Source organism: Mustelus asterias, chromosome 15, assembly GCF_964213995.1.
Source record: "Mustelus asterias chromosome 15, sMusAst1.hap1.1, whole genome shotgun sequence".
Classification (NCBI taxonomy): domain Eukaryota; kingdom Metazoa; phylum Chordata; class Chondrichthyes; order Carcharhiniformes; family Triakidae; genus Mustelus; species Mustelus asterias.
This window is the reverse complement of record NC_135815.1, coordinates 99526788-99542729: the sequence shown is the minus strand read 5'-3', so window position 1 is coordinate 99542729 and position 15942 is coordinate 99526788. Positions and strand designations below refer to the sequence as shown.

At 46.5% G+C, this 15942-nt stretch overlaps 1 protein-coding gene across 1 annotated transcript in view; it reads right to left on the bottom strand.

Moving 5' to 3' along the window:
• LOC144504858 (CB1 cannabinoid receptor-interacting protein 1-like) overlaps positions 1 to 14281 on the bottom strand; it is a 30263-nt gene extending 15982 nt beyond the window's left edge. The window contains exons 1-2 of the mRNA XM_078230615.1: positions 13862 to 14281; positions 12011 to 12155 (exon numbers count right to left, since the gene is read on the bottom strand). Coding sequence (XP_078086741.1) covers positions 12011 to 12155; positions 13862 to 14040 — 324 coding nt within the window. The 5' untranslated portion in view covers positions 14041 to 14281. The remainder of the gene's footprint in view (positions 1 to 12010; positions 12156 to 13861) is intronic.
• Positions 14282 to 15942: the final 1661 nt, after the last annotated feature.

Here is a 15942-nt window from a genome sequence, read left to right as displayed (position 1 = left end):
AGAATTCATACAGTGCAGAAGGAGTCTATTCAGCCCATTGAGTCTGCACCGACCACAATCCCACTCAGGCCCTATTCCCATAACCCCCATGCATTTACACTAGCTAGTCCCTGACACTAAGGGGCAATTTAGCATGGCCAATCAACCCGCACATCTTTGGACTGTGGGAGGAAACCAGAGCACCCGCAGACACGGGGAGAATGTGCAAACTCCGAACAGACAGTGACCCAAGCCAGGAATTGAACCCAGGTCCCTGGCGCTGTGAGGCAGCAGTGCTAACCATTGTGCCACTGTGCCACCCCAATATTGCAGAGCTATATATTCTGACGGTTTTATCTTTTGCTATTTATTTCCCCCAAGGACTGAATTAATTGAGTCAAGTTTATTACAGTGAAGGTTACACATGGTAAAGGAACAAAGGATTAGGAGGAGGCCATTCGGCCCCTTGGACCTCTTCTGCCATTCAATTAGATCATGGCTAACCTGTATCAGACCTCAATCTACTTGATTCCATAACCCTTTAATGCCCGTGTTTAACAAAACCACTGTGCCGCCCTTAAGTGATAAAGAAAGGAAGACTTATACTTGTATAGCAATTTTCACAACCACCCACTTTGCAGTCAATGAACTACTTTGCAAGTGGAGGCACTGTTTAAATTTCAGAAACACAACAGACAGTATGCGCACAGCTAACTCCACACACAGCAATATGATCACGACCAGATAATCTGTTTGAGCGATGTTACCGGTACCTGAACAGGCGCATGAGTGTGGCGACAAGGGGATTTTCACAGTAACTTCATTGCAGTGTTAATGTAAGCCTACTTGTGACGCTAATAAATAAACTTTAAAACTTCAATCTAATCTTCTTTAACCAACAACATTGATGCTGGGTTGTTTCAGGTGCTCTTTTATGAATTTGCATCATAGTGCTGTGAATGGCATGAGGAGGTCTTTGTGGTACAGTGGGCCAGGAGCTCCGGGTTCAAGTCCCGCTTCAGGACTTGGAAGGTGTTATCGTAACCTGGCCAAACCTGTTGATTATCAGCCTGTAAATTCCTCCAATATACCTGATGGCAGGTAGTAAGACTGGGAGAATCTATTTGTGTGGAGGTAAGAAATAACAAGGGGAAGAAGACACTGATGGGAGAAGTATATAGGTACCCTAACCATAGCTGTTCTTTAGGGTGGAGAATAAATCAGGAGATAATGGGGACAGGTAAAAAAGGCAGTACATTAATCATGGGTGACTTTAATCTTCAAGTGGATTGGGAAAATCAAAGTGACAGAGATAGCCAAACAAATAATTCAGAGAGTGTATTCAGGACAGCTGCCTAGAACAAATGTTGTGGATCCAACCAGGGATCAGGCTATTTTGGATCTGCTAATATGTAATGAGGCAGGATTAGTAAACAATCTCAGAGTAAAAGATCCCCTAGGAAATAGTGACCATAACATGGTAGAATTTAGCATTCAGTTCGAGAGTGGGAATCTTGGGCCAGAAACACTTTAAAGGGGTAATTACAGAGGAATAAGGGCAGAATTAGCTGGAGTGGGCTGGGAAAGGAATTTAGCAGAAGAGGGTTGATCAGCAATGGCAGATGTTTATAAAAATAGTTCATGATGCACAACAAAGATATGTCCCAGTGAGGAAGAAGGATTCCAAGAAGGGGATAAATCAACCATGGTTAACCAAGGAAGTTGAGGATGGTACTAAAATGAAAGAAAATCATACAATGTGACAATGTGACAAAATTCATGATATAGTCAGAGAGGTTTACAGCTTAGAAACAGGCCCTTCGGCCCAGCCTGTCCATGCCGCCCTTTGTTTTTAATCACTAAGCCAATTGCCCATGTTTGGCCCCTATCCCTTTATACCCATCTTACCTATGTAACTGTCTAAATGCTTTTTAAAAGACAAAATTGCACCCGTCTCTACGACTACCAGCTTGTTTCAGACACTCATCACTCACTGTGTGAAAAAATTGCTCCTCTGGATCCTTTTGTATCTCTCCCCTTAAACCTATGCCCTCTAGTTTTAGACTCCCCTACCTTTGAGAAAAGATGTTGACTATCTAGCTGACCTATGCCCCTCATTATTTTCTAGACCTCTATAAGATCTCCTACGCTCCAGGGAAAAAAGTCCCAGTTTATCCAGCCTCTCCTTATAATTCAAACTATCAAGTCCCAGTAGCATCCTAGTAAATCTTTTCCGCACGCTTTCTAGTTTAATAATATCCTTTATATAATAGGGTGACCTGTACTGTACACAGTATTCCAAGTGTGGCCATACCAATGTCTTGTACAACTTCAACAAGACGTCCCAACTCCTGTATTCAATGTTCTGACCAATGTAACTAAGCATGCCAAATGCCTTCTTCACCACTCTGTCCACCTGTGACCCCACTTTCAAGGAGCTATGAACAGGTACCCCCAGATCTCTTTGTTCTACAGCTAACATAGAACAGTACAGCACAGTACAGGCCCTTCGGCCCTCGATGTTGTGCCGAGCTTTATCCGAAACCAAGATCAAGCTATCCCACTCCCTATCATTCTGGTGTGCTCCATGTGCCTATCCAATAACCGCTTGAAAGTTTCTAAAGTGTCCGACTCCACTATCACAGCAGGCAGTCCATTCCACACCCCAACCACGCTCTGAGTAAAGAACCTACCTCGGACATGCCTCCTATATCTCCCACCATGAACCTTATCGTTGTTATACCCCCTAGTAACGGCTACATCCACCCGAGGAAATAGTCTCTGAACGTCCACTCTATCTATCCCCCTCATCATCTTATAAACCTCTATTAAGTCGCCTCTCATCCTCCTCCGTTCTAAAGAGAAAAGCCCTCGCTCCCTCAACCTTTCCTCATAAGACCTACCCTCCAAACCAGGCAACATCCTGGTAAACCTCCTTTACACTCTTTCCAATGCTTCCACGTCCTTCTTATAGTGAGGTGACCAGAACTGCACACAATATTCCAAATGTGGTCTCACCAAGGTCCTGTACAGTTGCAGCATAACCCCACGGCTCTTAAACTCAAACCCCCTGTTAATAAACGCTAACACACTATAGGCCTTCTTCACGGTGGCACGGTAGCACAGTGGTTAGCACTGCTGCTTCACAGCTCCAGGGACCTGGGTTCAATTCCCGGCTTGGGTCACTGTCTGTGTGGAGTTTGCACATTCTCCTCGTGTCTGCGTGGGTTTCCTCCCACAGTCCAAAGATGTGCGGGTTAGGTTGATTGGCTATGCTAAAAATTGCCCTTAGTGTCCCGAGATGCGTAGGTTAGAGGGATTAGTGGGTAAATATGTCGGGATATGGGGGTAGGGCCTGGATGGGTTTGTGGTCAGTGCAGACTCGATGGGCCGAATGGCCTCTTTCTGTACTGTAGGGTTTCTATGATGATTTCTATGATGATTCACGGCTCTATCCACATGAGTGGCAACCTTCAGAGATCTGTGGATATGAACCCCAAGATATCCCTGTTCCTCCACATTCCTCAGAACCCTGCCGTTGACCCTGTAATCCGCATTCAAATTTGTCCTCCCAAAATGAATCACCTCGCACTTATCAGGGTTAAACTCCATCTGCCATTTTTCGGCCCAACTCTGCATCCTATCAATGTCTCTTTTCAGCCTACAACAGCCCTCCACCTTGTCCACTACTCCACCAATCTTGGTGTCATCAGCAAATTTACTGACCCACCCTTCAGCCCCCTCCTCCAAGTCATTGATAAAAATCACAAATAGCAGAGGACCCAGCACCGATCCCTGTGGTACACCGCTGGTAACTGGTCTCCAGTCTGAAAATTTTCCATCCACCATCACCCTCTGTCTTCTATGAGATAGTAAGAAGTTTAACAACACCAGGTTAAAGTCCAACAGGTTTATTTGGTAGCAAAAGCCACACAAACTTTCGGAGCTCCAAGCACCTTCTTCAGGTGAGTGGGAATTCTGTTCACAAACAGGGCATATAAAGACAGAGACTCAATTTACATGAATAATGGTTGGAATGCGAATACTTACAACTAATCAAGTCTTTAAGAAACAAAACAATGTGAGTGGAGAGAGCATCAAGACAGGCTAAAAAGATGTGTATTGTCTCCAGACAAAACAGCCAGTGAAACTCGGCAGGTCCAGGCAACTGTGGGGGTTACAGATAGTGTGACATGAACCCAATATCCTGGTTGAGGCCGTCCTCGTGTGTGCGGAACTTGGCTATCAGTTTCTGCTCAGCGACTCTGCGCCGTCGTGTGTCACGAAGGCCGCCTTGGAGAACGCTTACCCGAATATCAGAGGCCGAATGCCCGTGACCGCTGAAGTGCTCCCCAACAGGAAGAGAACAGTCTTGCCTGGTGATTGTCGAGCGGTGTTCATTCATCCGTTGTCGCAGCGTCTGCATAGTTTCCCCAATGTACCATGCCTCGGGACATCCTTTCCTGCAGGGTATCAGGTAGACAACGTTGGTCAAGTTGCAAGAGTAGGTACCGTGTACCTGGTGGATGGTGTTCTCACGTGAGATGATGGCATCTGTGTCGATGATCCGGCACGTCTTGCAGAGGTTGCTGTGGCAGGGTTGTGTGGTGTCGTGGTCACTGTTCTCCTGAAGGCTGGGTAGTTTGCTGCGGACAATGGTCTGTTTGAGGTTGTGCCGTAGTTTGAAGGCAAGAAGTGGGGGTGTGGCCATCCCCACACCCCCACTTCTTGCCTTCAAACAACGGCACAACCTCAAACAGACCATTGTCCGCAGCAAACTACCCAGCCTTCAGGAGAACAGTGACCACGACACCACACAACCCTGCCACAGCAACCTCTGCAAGACGTGCCGGATCATCGACACAGATGCCATCATCTCACGTGAGAACACCATTCACCAGGTACACGGTACCTACTCTTGCAACTCAGCCAACGTTGTCTACCTGATACGCTGCAGGAAAGGATGTCCCGAGGCAGGGTACATTGGGGAAACTATGCAGACGCTGCGACAAGGGATGAATGAACACCGCTCGACAATCACCAGGCAAGACTGTTCTCTTCCTGTTGGGGAGCACTTCAGCGGTCACGGGCATTTGGCCTCTGATATTTGGGTAAGCGTTCTCCAAGGCGGCCTTCGTGACACACGACGGCGCAGAGTCGCTGAGCAGAAACTGATAGCCAAGTTCCGCACACACGAGGACGGCCTCAACTGGGATATTGGGTTCATGTCACACTATCTGTAACACCCACAGTTGCCTGGACCTGCCGAGCTTCACTGGCTGTCTTGTCTGGAGACAATACACATCTTTTTAGCCTGTCTTGATGCTCTCTCCACTTACGTTGTTTTGTTTCTTAAAGAATTGATTAGTTGTAAGTATTCGCATTCCAACCATTATTCATGTAAATTGAGTTTGTGTCTTTATATGCTCTGTTTGTGAACAGAATTCCCACTCACCTGAAGAAGGTGCTTGCAGCTCCGAAAGCTTGTGTGACTTTTGCTACCAAATAAACCTGTTGGACTTTAACCTGGTGTTGTTAAACTTCTTACTGTGTTTACCCCAGTCCAACGCCGGCATCTCCACATCATGACTTCTATGAGATAGCCAGTTACTCATCCAATTGGCCAAATTTCTCGCTATCCCACATTTCCTTACTTTCTTCATGAGCCGACCATGGGGAACCTTATCAAACGCCTTACTAAAATCCATGTATACGACATCAACTGCTCTACCTTCATCTACACACTTAGTTACCTCCTCAAAGAATTCAATCAAATTCGAGAGGCAAGACTTCCCCTTCACGAATCCGTGTTGACTATCCCGGATTAAGCTGCATCTTTCCAAATGGTCATAAATCCTATCCCTCAGGACCTTTTCCATTAAGTTACCGACCACCGAAGTAAGACTAACTGGCCTATAATTGCCAGGGTCATTCCTATTTCCTTTCTTGAACAGAGGAACAACATTCGCCACTCTCCAGTCCTCTGGCACTATCCCCGTGGACAGTGAGGACCCAAAGATCAAAGCCAAAGGCTCTGCAATCTCATCCCTTGCCTCCCGAAGAATCCTAGGATATATCCCATCTGGCTCAGAGGACTTATCGACCCTCAGGTTTTTCAAAATTGCTAATACATCTTCCCTCAGAACATCTCCCTCCTCCAGCCTATCAGCCTGTATCTCATCCTCAAAAACATGGCCCCTCTCCTTGGTGAACACTGAAGAAAAGTATTCATTCATCGCCTCTCCTATCTCTTCTGACTCCATGCACAAGTTCCCACTACTGTCCTTGACCGGCCCTAACCTCACCCTGTTCATTCTTTTATTCCTCACATAAGAGTAAAAAGCCTTGGGGTTTTCCTTGATCCGACCCGCCAAGGACTTCTCATGCCCCCTCCTAGCTCTCCTAAGCCCTTTTTTTAGCTCATTCCTTGCTACCTTGTACCCCTCAAGCGACCCAACTGAACCTTATTTTCTCATTCTTACATACGCTTCCTTTTTCCTCTTGACAAGACATTCAACCTCTTTTGTGAACCATGGTTCCCTCACTCGGCCATTTCCTCCCTGCCTAAGTCAGAGGATTGGGCAAGTTTTAAAAACGAACAACAGATGAACCAAAAAAGATAAACTATAAGTGTCAACTAGCAAGAAATGTGAAAATGGACTGTAAGAGCTTCTTTAAATATATAAAAAGGAAGAGCGAGGCCAAAGTGAACACAGGCCCCTTAGAGAATGAGACAGGAGAGATAATAATGGGGAACCAGGAAATGGCAGAGAGGTTAAATAAATATGTTGTGTTGATTTTCATGGTGGAAGACACTTATAACATTCCAAAAATACTAAATAATCAAGGGGCAAAAAGGGGGATTGGGAGGAAATAAATACAATAACTGTGACTAGAGAAGACGTACTAGGGAAATTAATGTGGCTGAAACATGATAAGTCCCCTGGCCTAATGGGTTGCATCCATGGGTTTTAAAGGCAGTAGCTACAGAGATAGTCGATGCATTGGTAATATTCTTCCAAAGATTCTTAAATTCTGGAAAAATCCCAGAGGATTGGAAAACTGCCAATATAAGGCCCTTATTCAAAAAGGGAGGGAGATGAAAAAACAAGTAACTGTAGGCCAGTTAGCATTGGGAAAATGTTAGAGTACGTAACATAATCAAGGAGATTCAGGGGAAATCATGCCTGACAAACTTATTTGAATTATTTGAAGTGGTAACAAGCAGGATAGATAAAGGAGAAACAGTAGATGTAATGCACTTTGATTTGCAAAAAGAAATTTGAGGAAGTGCTGCACACAAGGTTACTTAATAAGATAAGAACCCATGGTGTTGGGGGTAGTATATTAGCATGGTTAGAGGATTGGCTAACTGATAGTAGACAGAGTTAGGATAAGAGGGGCATTTTCAGGATGGCAACCTGTAACTAGTGGGGTGCACAGAGATCAGTGCCAGCATCACAATTATTTACAATACATATGAAAGACTTGGATGAGGGCAGTGAATATACTGTTGCCAAGTTTGCGGATGACACAAAAATAGGTGGGAAGGAAGTGGTGAGACTGACACAAAGAGTCGACAGAGGGATTTAGACAGGAATCTAATGTAGCAAAATGTGAAGTTATGCACTTTGGGAGGACAAATACAGGAGCTGAATATTATTTAAATGGAGAAAGACTGCAGAATGTTGCAGCACAGAGGGATTGGGGGTCCTTGTGCACAATCACAAAAAGCTAGCTTGCAAGTTCAGCAGGTCATAGGGAAGGCAAATGGAATGTTAGCCTTTATTTCAAAGGGAATGGAGTATAGATATAGGAAAGTCTTGGTAAAACTATACAAGGCACTAGTTAGACCACACCTAGAATACTGAGAACAGTTTTGGTCCCCTTACCTAAGGAAAAATATACTGACAATGGAGGCAGTCCAGGGAAGGTTCACTAGGTTGATCCGGGGTATGGAAGGATTTTCTTCTGAAGAGAGGTTGAGCAGGTTGGGCCTGTACTCATTGGAGTTTAGAAGAATGAGAGATGACCTTATTGAGATATATAGGATTCTAGGAGGGCTTGACAGGGTAGATGCTGAGATGTTGTTTCCCCTTGTGGAAGAGTCTCGGACCAGTCGGCATAATAGAACATAGAACATAGAACATTACAGTGCAGAACAGGCCCTTCGGCCCACGATGTTGCACCGACCAGTTAAAAAAAAACTGTGACCCTCCAACCTAAACCACTTTCTTTTCGTCCATGAACCTATCTACGGATCTCTTAAACGCCCCCAAACTAGGCGCATTTACTACTGATGCTGGCAGGGCATTCCAATCCCTCACCACCCTCTGGGTAAAGAACCTACCCCTGACATCGGTTCTATAACTACCCCCCCTCAATTTAAAGCCATGCCCCCTCGTGCTGGATTTCTCCATCAGAGGAAAAAGGCTATCACTATCCACCCTATCTAAACCTCTAATCATCTTATATGTTTCAATAAGATCCCCTCTTAGCCGCCGCCTTTCCAGCGAAAACAATCCCAAATCCCTCAGCCTCTCCTCATAGGATCTCCCCTCCATACCAGGCAACATCCTGGTAAACCTCCTCTGCACCCTCTCCAAAGCCTCCACATCCTTCCTGTAATGTGGGGACCAGAACTGCACACAGTACTCCAAGTGCGGCCGCACCAGAGTTGTGTACAGTTGCAACATAACGCTACGACTCCTAAATTCAATCCCCCTACCAATAAACGCCAAGACACCATATGCCTTCTTAACAACCTTATCTACTTGATTCCCAACTTTCAGGGATCTATGCACACATACACCTAGATCCCTCTGCTCCTCCACACTATTCAAAGTCCTCCCGTTAGCCCTATACTCAACACATCTGTTATTCCTACCAAAGTGAATTACCTCACACTTCTCCGCATTAAACTCCATCCGCCACCTCTCGGCCCAACTTTGCAACCTGTCTAAGTCTTCCTGCAAACTACGACACCCTTCCTCACTGTCTACCACACCACCGACTTTGGTGTCATCAGCAAATTTGCTAATCCACCCAACTATACCCTCATCCAGATCATTAATAAATATTACAAACAGCAGTGGCCCCAAAACAGATCCCTGAGGTACACCACTTGTAACCGCACTCCATGATGAATATTTACTATCAACCACCACCCTCTGTTTCCTATCCGCTAGCCAATTCCTGATCCAATTTCCTAGATCACCCCCAATCCCATACATCTGCATTTTCTGCAGAAGCCTACCATGGTGAACCTTATCAAACGCCTTACTAAAATCCATATATACCACGTCCACTGCCTTGCCCCCATCCACCTCCTTGGTCACTTTCTCAAAAAACTCAATAAGGTTAGTAAGGCACGACCTACCTGCCACAAAACCATGCTGACTATCACCTATCAATTCATTACTCTCCAAATAACTATAAATCCTATCCCTTATAATTTTTTCCAACATCTTGCCGACAACAGAAGTGAGACTCACCGGTCTATAATTCCCGGGGAAGTCTCTGTTCCCCTTCTTAAACAATGGGACAACATTCGCTAACCTCCAATCTTCTGGTACTATACCAGAGGCCAACGACGACCTGAAGATCAGAGCCAGAGGCTCTGCAATCACTTCTCTTGCCTCCCAGAGAATCCTTGGATAAATCCCATCCGGACCAGGGGATTTATCTATTTTCAGACCCTCCAGAATATCCTGCACATCCTCCTTATCAACTGTAATACTGTCTATTCTACTCCCTTGCAACCCAGTGTCCTCCTCAGCTATATTCATGTCCCCTTGCGTGAACACCGAAGAGAAATATTGGTTCAATGCTTCACCAATCTCCTCCGGTTCCACACATAACTTCCCTCTGCCATCTATAACTGGCCCTAAACTTGCCCTAACCAACCTTCTGTTCTTGACATACCTATAGAACGCCTTAGGATTCTCTTTAACCCTATCCGCCAAAGTCTTCTCATGTCCCCTTTTAGCCCTTCTAAGCTCGCTCTTCAACTCCCTCTTAGCCAATCTAAAGCTTTCTAGTGCACTACCCGAGTGCTCACGTCTCATCCGAACATAAGCCTCCTTTTTCTTTTTAACCAACAAAGAAACTTTTTTGGTGCACCACGGTTCCCTAGCCCTACCAATTCCTCCTTGCCTGACAATCTCAGAGTAAGGGGGGTCACCCATATAAAGCAAAGATGAGGAGGAATTTCTTCTCTCAGAGGGTAGTGAATGTGTGGAATTCTTTACCGCAGAGGGCTGTAGAGGCTGGGTTGTTAAGTATGTTCAAGGCTGAGATAGACAGATTTTTAAGCAGTAAGGGAATCAAAGGGTAATAGAATCTTACAGTGCAGAAAGGAGGCCTCTCAGCCCATCGAGTCTGCATCATTCCCAGGTCCATTCCTATCCCCATAACTCCATGCACTTACCCTAGTAACCACCCTAACCTACACATCTTGGGACACTAAGGGGCAATTTAGCATGGTCAATCCACCTAACCTGCACATTTTCGGATTGTGGGGGGAAACCAAAGCACCCGGAGGAAACCAACACAGACATGGGGAGAACATGCAAACTCCACACAATCACCCGAGGCTGGAATTGAACCCAGGTCCCTTGCATTGTGAGGCAGCAATGCTAACCATTGCGCCACTATGCCGTTATGGAGAAAAGACGGGAAAATGGAGCTGATGCTTATCATACCGGATCAGTCATGATCTAATTGAATGGTAAAGCAGACTCAATGGGCCAAATGACCCATCAAAAGTTGGGTGGCAGAATATGGGCCTACATTTTATGGTCTTATGGAGAGTTGCCTGGTCTGCTGAAGGCCACTGTAGCCTTTAGTCAAGCATAATTATGGACAAATCCCCTGGAAGTCCATGGTCGTCAATGTCCTTTTAGATCCTCTGATGGAGGAGGTGCTGAAGGACCCAGCTCTGGTTCTATAAAGGGGGCAACCTGGTAGAATTTTAAAAACACACCGCACAAAGGATAGACCATGGATAGGAACATTGATCATAGAATCCCTACAACCCATTGAGTCTGCACTGATTTGCTGACATGGCATCCCACCCAGGCCCTATCCCAGTAAACCCCACATACTAACCCCACCAATTCCCCTAATCTACACATCTTGGGACACTAAGGGACAATGTAGCATGGCCAACCCACCTAGCTTGCACAGCTTTGGACTGTGGGAGGAAACCGGAGCACCCAGAGGAAACCCACACAGACATGGGGAGAACATGCAAATTCCACACAAACAGTCGCCCGTGGCTGTAATCGAACCCAGGTCTCTGTTGCTGTGAGGCAGCAGTGCAAGCCACCATGCCACCCTTCAAAAATCACACATATTTATCCTCGAAATCCCCCTGAGGGGCAATTAAGGGGCAATTTAGCATGGCCAATCAACCTAACCCGCACATCTTTGGACTGTGGGAGGAAACCGGAGCATCCGGAGGAAACCCACGCAGACACTGGGAGAATGTACTAATTCCACATAGACAGTGACCCAAGGCTGGAATCAAACCCGGGTCCCTGGTGCTGTGAGGCAGCAGTGCTAACCATTGCACCACTGTGCTGCCCTTCAAGATCACACTATGGAAACAGCAACAGTAAAAGGCTAGTGATCCAAACCACAATCCTGCCTGCAATTAATATTCTGCCACCCAACTTTTGATTTATAGAAAGCTTTTTGTTTTCTTTAAACTCTGAATTCAATGGTCTCGGAGAATATTGGGAACTGTCGTTTCAATAATGCAGAATCTCGCAAAATAATTAATGGAAAATGCAACATCCTTTGGAATAGAAAATCCCTGAGGGAGCTAGCTGGGTCGCTAAGCAATCCACAATTCCCAGTGTAACACAGAATGAAAATGTCGGTGTATGTGTTCACTCGCCTGTTCTTCATTTTAACACTTTAATATTATCTCTTTCCTCTCGCTATCCCCAAACGGGATTTAACAAATGTCGAAGATTAAAATCAGAGACAATCTGAACAGTGCCTTGTAAACCTTGCTGTTTCTTACCTGGATATGAACCTGCAGGGGTTGGCGCTCCCCGCTTTTGGTGTGAGCCACTCCTTCCGTGTCATAGGTGCCAGTGTAATCCACCACCTGCGGGTCCCTGGATTTCTCTTCCAGGGCAACAGGCACTGCCCCGATCATCATGGACCTGAAATCAAACAAGGCTCTCCCTTCAGCTGATGATCCATTGCCCTGTTCAGCACCTTTTGCAGTTTAACCACAACACAACAGGGCATGGGGGAGGGGGTGGGCAAATGAAAGAAGCAAGATTTGAGATGCTTGTGCATTTTGGAGGAAAGGCACGGTGGCACAGTGGTTAACACTGCTGCCTCACAGCGCCTAACACTGCTGCCTCACAGTGCCAGGGACACAGGTTTGAATCCTGGCTTGGGTTACATAGAATCATACAGTGCAGAAGGAGGCCATTCGGCCCATCAAGTTTGTATCGACCACAATCCCACCCAGGCCCTATCCCCATAACCCCGTGTATTTACCCTAGCCAGTTTCCCTGACACTAAGGGGCAATTTAGCATGGCCAAGGTAGCACAGTGGTTAGCACTGCTGCTTCACAGCTCCAGGGTCCCAGGTTTGATTCCCGGCTCGGGTCACTGTCTGTGTGGAGTTTGCACATTCTCCTCGTGTCTGCGTGGGTTTCCTCCGGGTGCTCCGGTTTCCTCCCACAGTCCAAAGATGTGCGGGTTAGGTTGATTGACCAGGTTGAAAAAAATTGCCCCTTAGAGTCCTGGGATGCGTAGGTTAGAGGGATTAGTGGGTAAAATATGTGGGGGTAGTGCCTGGGTGGGATTGTGGTTGGTGCAGACTCGATGGGCCGAATGGCCTCCTTCTGCACTGTAGGGTTTCTATTCTTCTATTCTATTCAATCAACCTAACTCGCACATTTTTGTAGTCTGTCATTTTTACTGTCTGTGTGGTGTTTGCACATTCTCCCTGCGTCTGCGTAGGTTTCCTCCGGGTGCTCTGGTTTCCTCCCACAGTCCCAAAGATGTGCAGGTTAGGTGGATTGGCCATGCTAAATTGCCCCTCAGAGTCAAGGTGAATGCATGGGGTCATGGGGATAGGGCCTGGGTGGGATTGTGGTCAGTGCAGACTACAATGGGCCGAATGGCCTCCTTCTGCACTGTAGCGATTCTATGATTCTGATCAATCGAAGATCGGGCCGATCTTGACCTATGCAGAGTGTTAATAATGAATAGCATTGCAGGCGAGGCTATACATTACACATCTATCAGGCAAAAATAGTAAATATTTAATGCATTAAAAGCAGGCTCTCCGCTTGAGAGAGAGAGAGAGAGAAGGGGATCTATCTGGTTGCAGCTAACGGTGGGTGGCCCATTAAGGGGTCCACTTTACTCAATGCCTTTTGGCACCTCTAGCCTGCTTTACAATCTGCCCTATACCTTCTGCTGCTTGTTACGAGCCAGCCACTGGTTGTAGCACAAGAGCCATTGATGCAAATATACAGCAGATTAAGCATTTTTTAAAAATCTGTTAGAGGTAGTGTGGTTTTTTCTTTAAATTGTTACTGTTGCAATCTTGCAGTTATCAAACAAGAATCAAGATGTAATCAGACTTCTGGATGGTGGGGAGTGCTGATAATGCGATAGGAAAAGGAGAGAAAAGATTATCATCTCCTTCCTGCAGGAAGCTCAGTAGCTCAAGCTCAAAATAATAGATTGCCCCAGGAATCCTCAAGCAAGGTTGTCCAGGGACTGCAGGAGATTCTTAACAATTTACAGGATAAATAGCAAAAGCCACATTTGACAATAGCACAGACTTGTCCTAATACACCGCCCCACACTCTCCAGGGTAAACTCCCCCCTTTCTCATACTCACTTGGCGGACACCACACCCGGTTTGAGTAGGATGGTGACCTTGTACTTGGCTCCCGTTAGCAGCTTGATGGTCCGGTTCTGTCCGAAGCGCTGACCGTCCACTTTGAAATACACCGGGCCGTCTCCGGGTTGGATTTTCAGGGAGACGGCGATTTTCACTATGCTGGGAATTTCCCCCATGTCTGGCGCTTGGGGAGAGTGGCAGGTGGGGAAAGGACTGGGATCTTCAGTGCTGGAGGTGAGAGAGGAGAGAGGGGAGCAAATGGAAATAGATGGAGCTTCTGTCTCCTTTACCCCATGGGCAATGAAGCAGGGCCAGTAGAAATCCTTCAGTGGCTGCCGACTGCACTAGCAAGGGGCTGCAAACATCAAGCCGGCAGGGCTAAATCCACACTGATAGCAGACATAATCCCTTTGCTGCAATACACAAACGTCAGCACTACACTGCCAGGAGGATAGTGCCTCATGAAAAGCAATGCTTGAGAGCAGTAAGCATGCATTTAATATCCTCATCTTTATACATTGTGCACAAATGCAAAAACTTACAATACAATCTCAGTCTGGGGGTAAGAGGCTCCTGAATTAATATTCACACAACAATAGCATATATGTTATGGAAAATGTGTATTTCTCTCTCCACAGATCCTGCACCCCCCCCCCCCCCTGCCCCCCCGCCGGCTGCTCACCCCCTCAGGGCCCCCTGCATTTTTTTTAACGTTTATTTATTAGTGTCACAAGTAAGCTTACATTAACACAGCAAATTTATTTTATTCCAGATTTTTCCAACATCCACGTTATTGAATATTTGTTACATACAATACACCACGACTGCAGAATGAGTCCTTGCCACGATGTAGAAAGGTTGAGGCAGGAAGGAGGCCATTCGGTCCATCTTGCCCATGCCAGTCGGAGGACACCCAGGTGACGTTTCCAATCCCACCTTCCTACACCCGGCTCAAAGCCCTGTAGCTTTGCAGCATCGAAGGTGTAAATCCGGGGTGGCACAGAGGTTAGCACTGCTGCCTCATAGTAAGTAGTCTCACAACACCAGGTTAAAGTCCAAACGGTTTATTTGGTAGCACAAGCCACTAGCTTTCGGAGCACTGTCCCTTCATCAGGTGAGTGGGAGTTCTATTCACAAACAGGGTATATAAAGACATAAACTCAATTTACAAAATAATGGTTGGAATGCAAGTCTTTACAGGTAATCAAGTCTTAAAGATACAGACAGTGTGAGTGGAGAGAGGGTTAAGCACAGGTTAAAAAGATGGTAAAAAAGATATTGTTGCCAGCCAGGACAGTTAGTGAGATTTTGCAAGCCCAGGCAAGTCATGGGGGTTACAGATAGTGTGACATGAACCCAAGATCCCGGTTGAGGCCGTCCTCATGTGTGCGGAACGTGGCTATCAGTCTCTGCTCAGTGACTCTGCGTTGTTGTGTGTCGTGAAGGCCACCTTGGAGAACGCTTACCCGAAGATCAGAGGCCGAATGCCCGTGACCGCTGACGTGTTCCCTAACAGGAAGAGAACACTCCTGCCTGGTGATTGTTGAGTGATATTCATTCATCCATTGTAGCGTCTGCATGGTCTCCCCAATGTACCATGCCTCGGGACATCCTTTCCTGCAGCGTATCAGGTAGACAACGTTGGCCGAGTTGCAAATGTATGTACCATGTACCTGGTAGATGGTGTTCTCACATGAGACGATGGCATCCGTGTCGATGATCCGGCACGTCTTGCAGAGGTTGCTGTGGCAGGGTTGTGTGGTGTCGTGATCACTATTCTCCTGAAGGCTGGGTAGTTTGCTGCAGACAATGGTCTATTTGAGGTTGTGCGGTTGTTTGAAGGCAAGAAGTGGGGGTGTGGGGACGGCCTTGGCAAGATGTTCGTCTTCAACAATGACATGTTGAAGGTTCCGGAGAAGATGTCATAGCTTCTCCGCTCCGGGGAATGTTGAAGGCTCTGTAGTGCCAGAGACACGGGTTGGATTCCCGATTTGGGTCTGTGCAGAGTTTGCATGTTCTCCCCGGTGTCTGCGTGGGTTTGCTCCGGTTTCCTCCCACAGTCCGAAAGACGTGCTGGT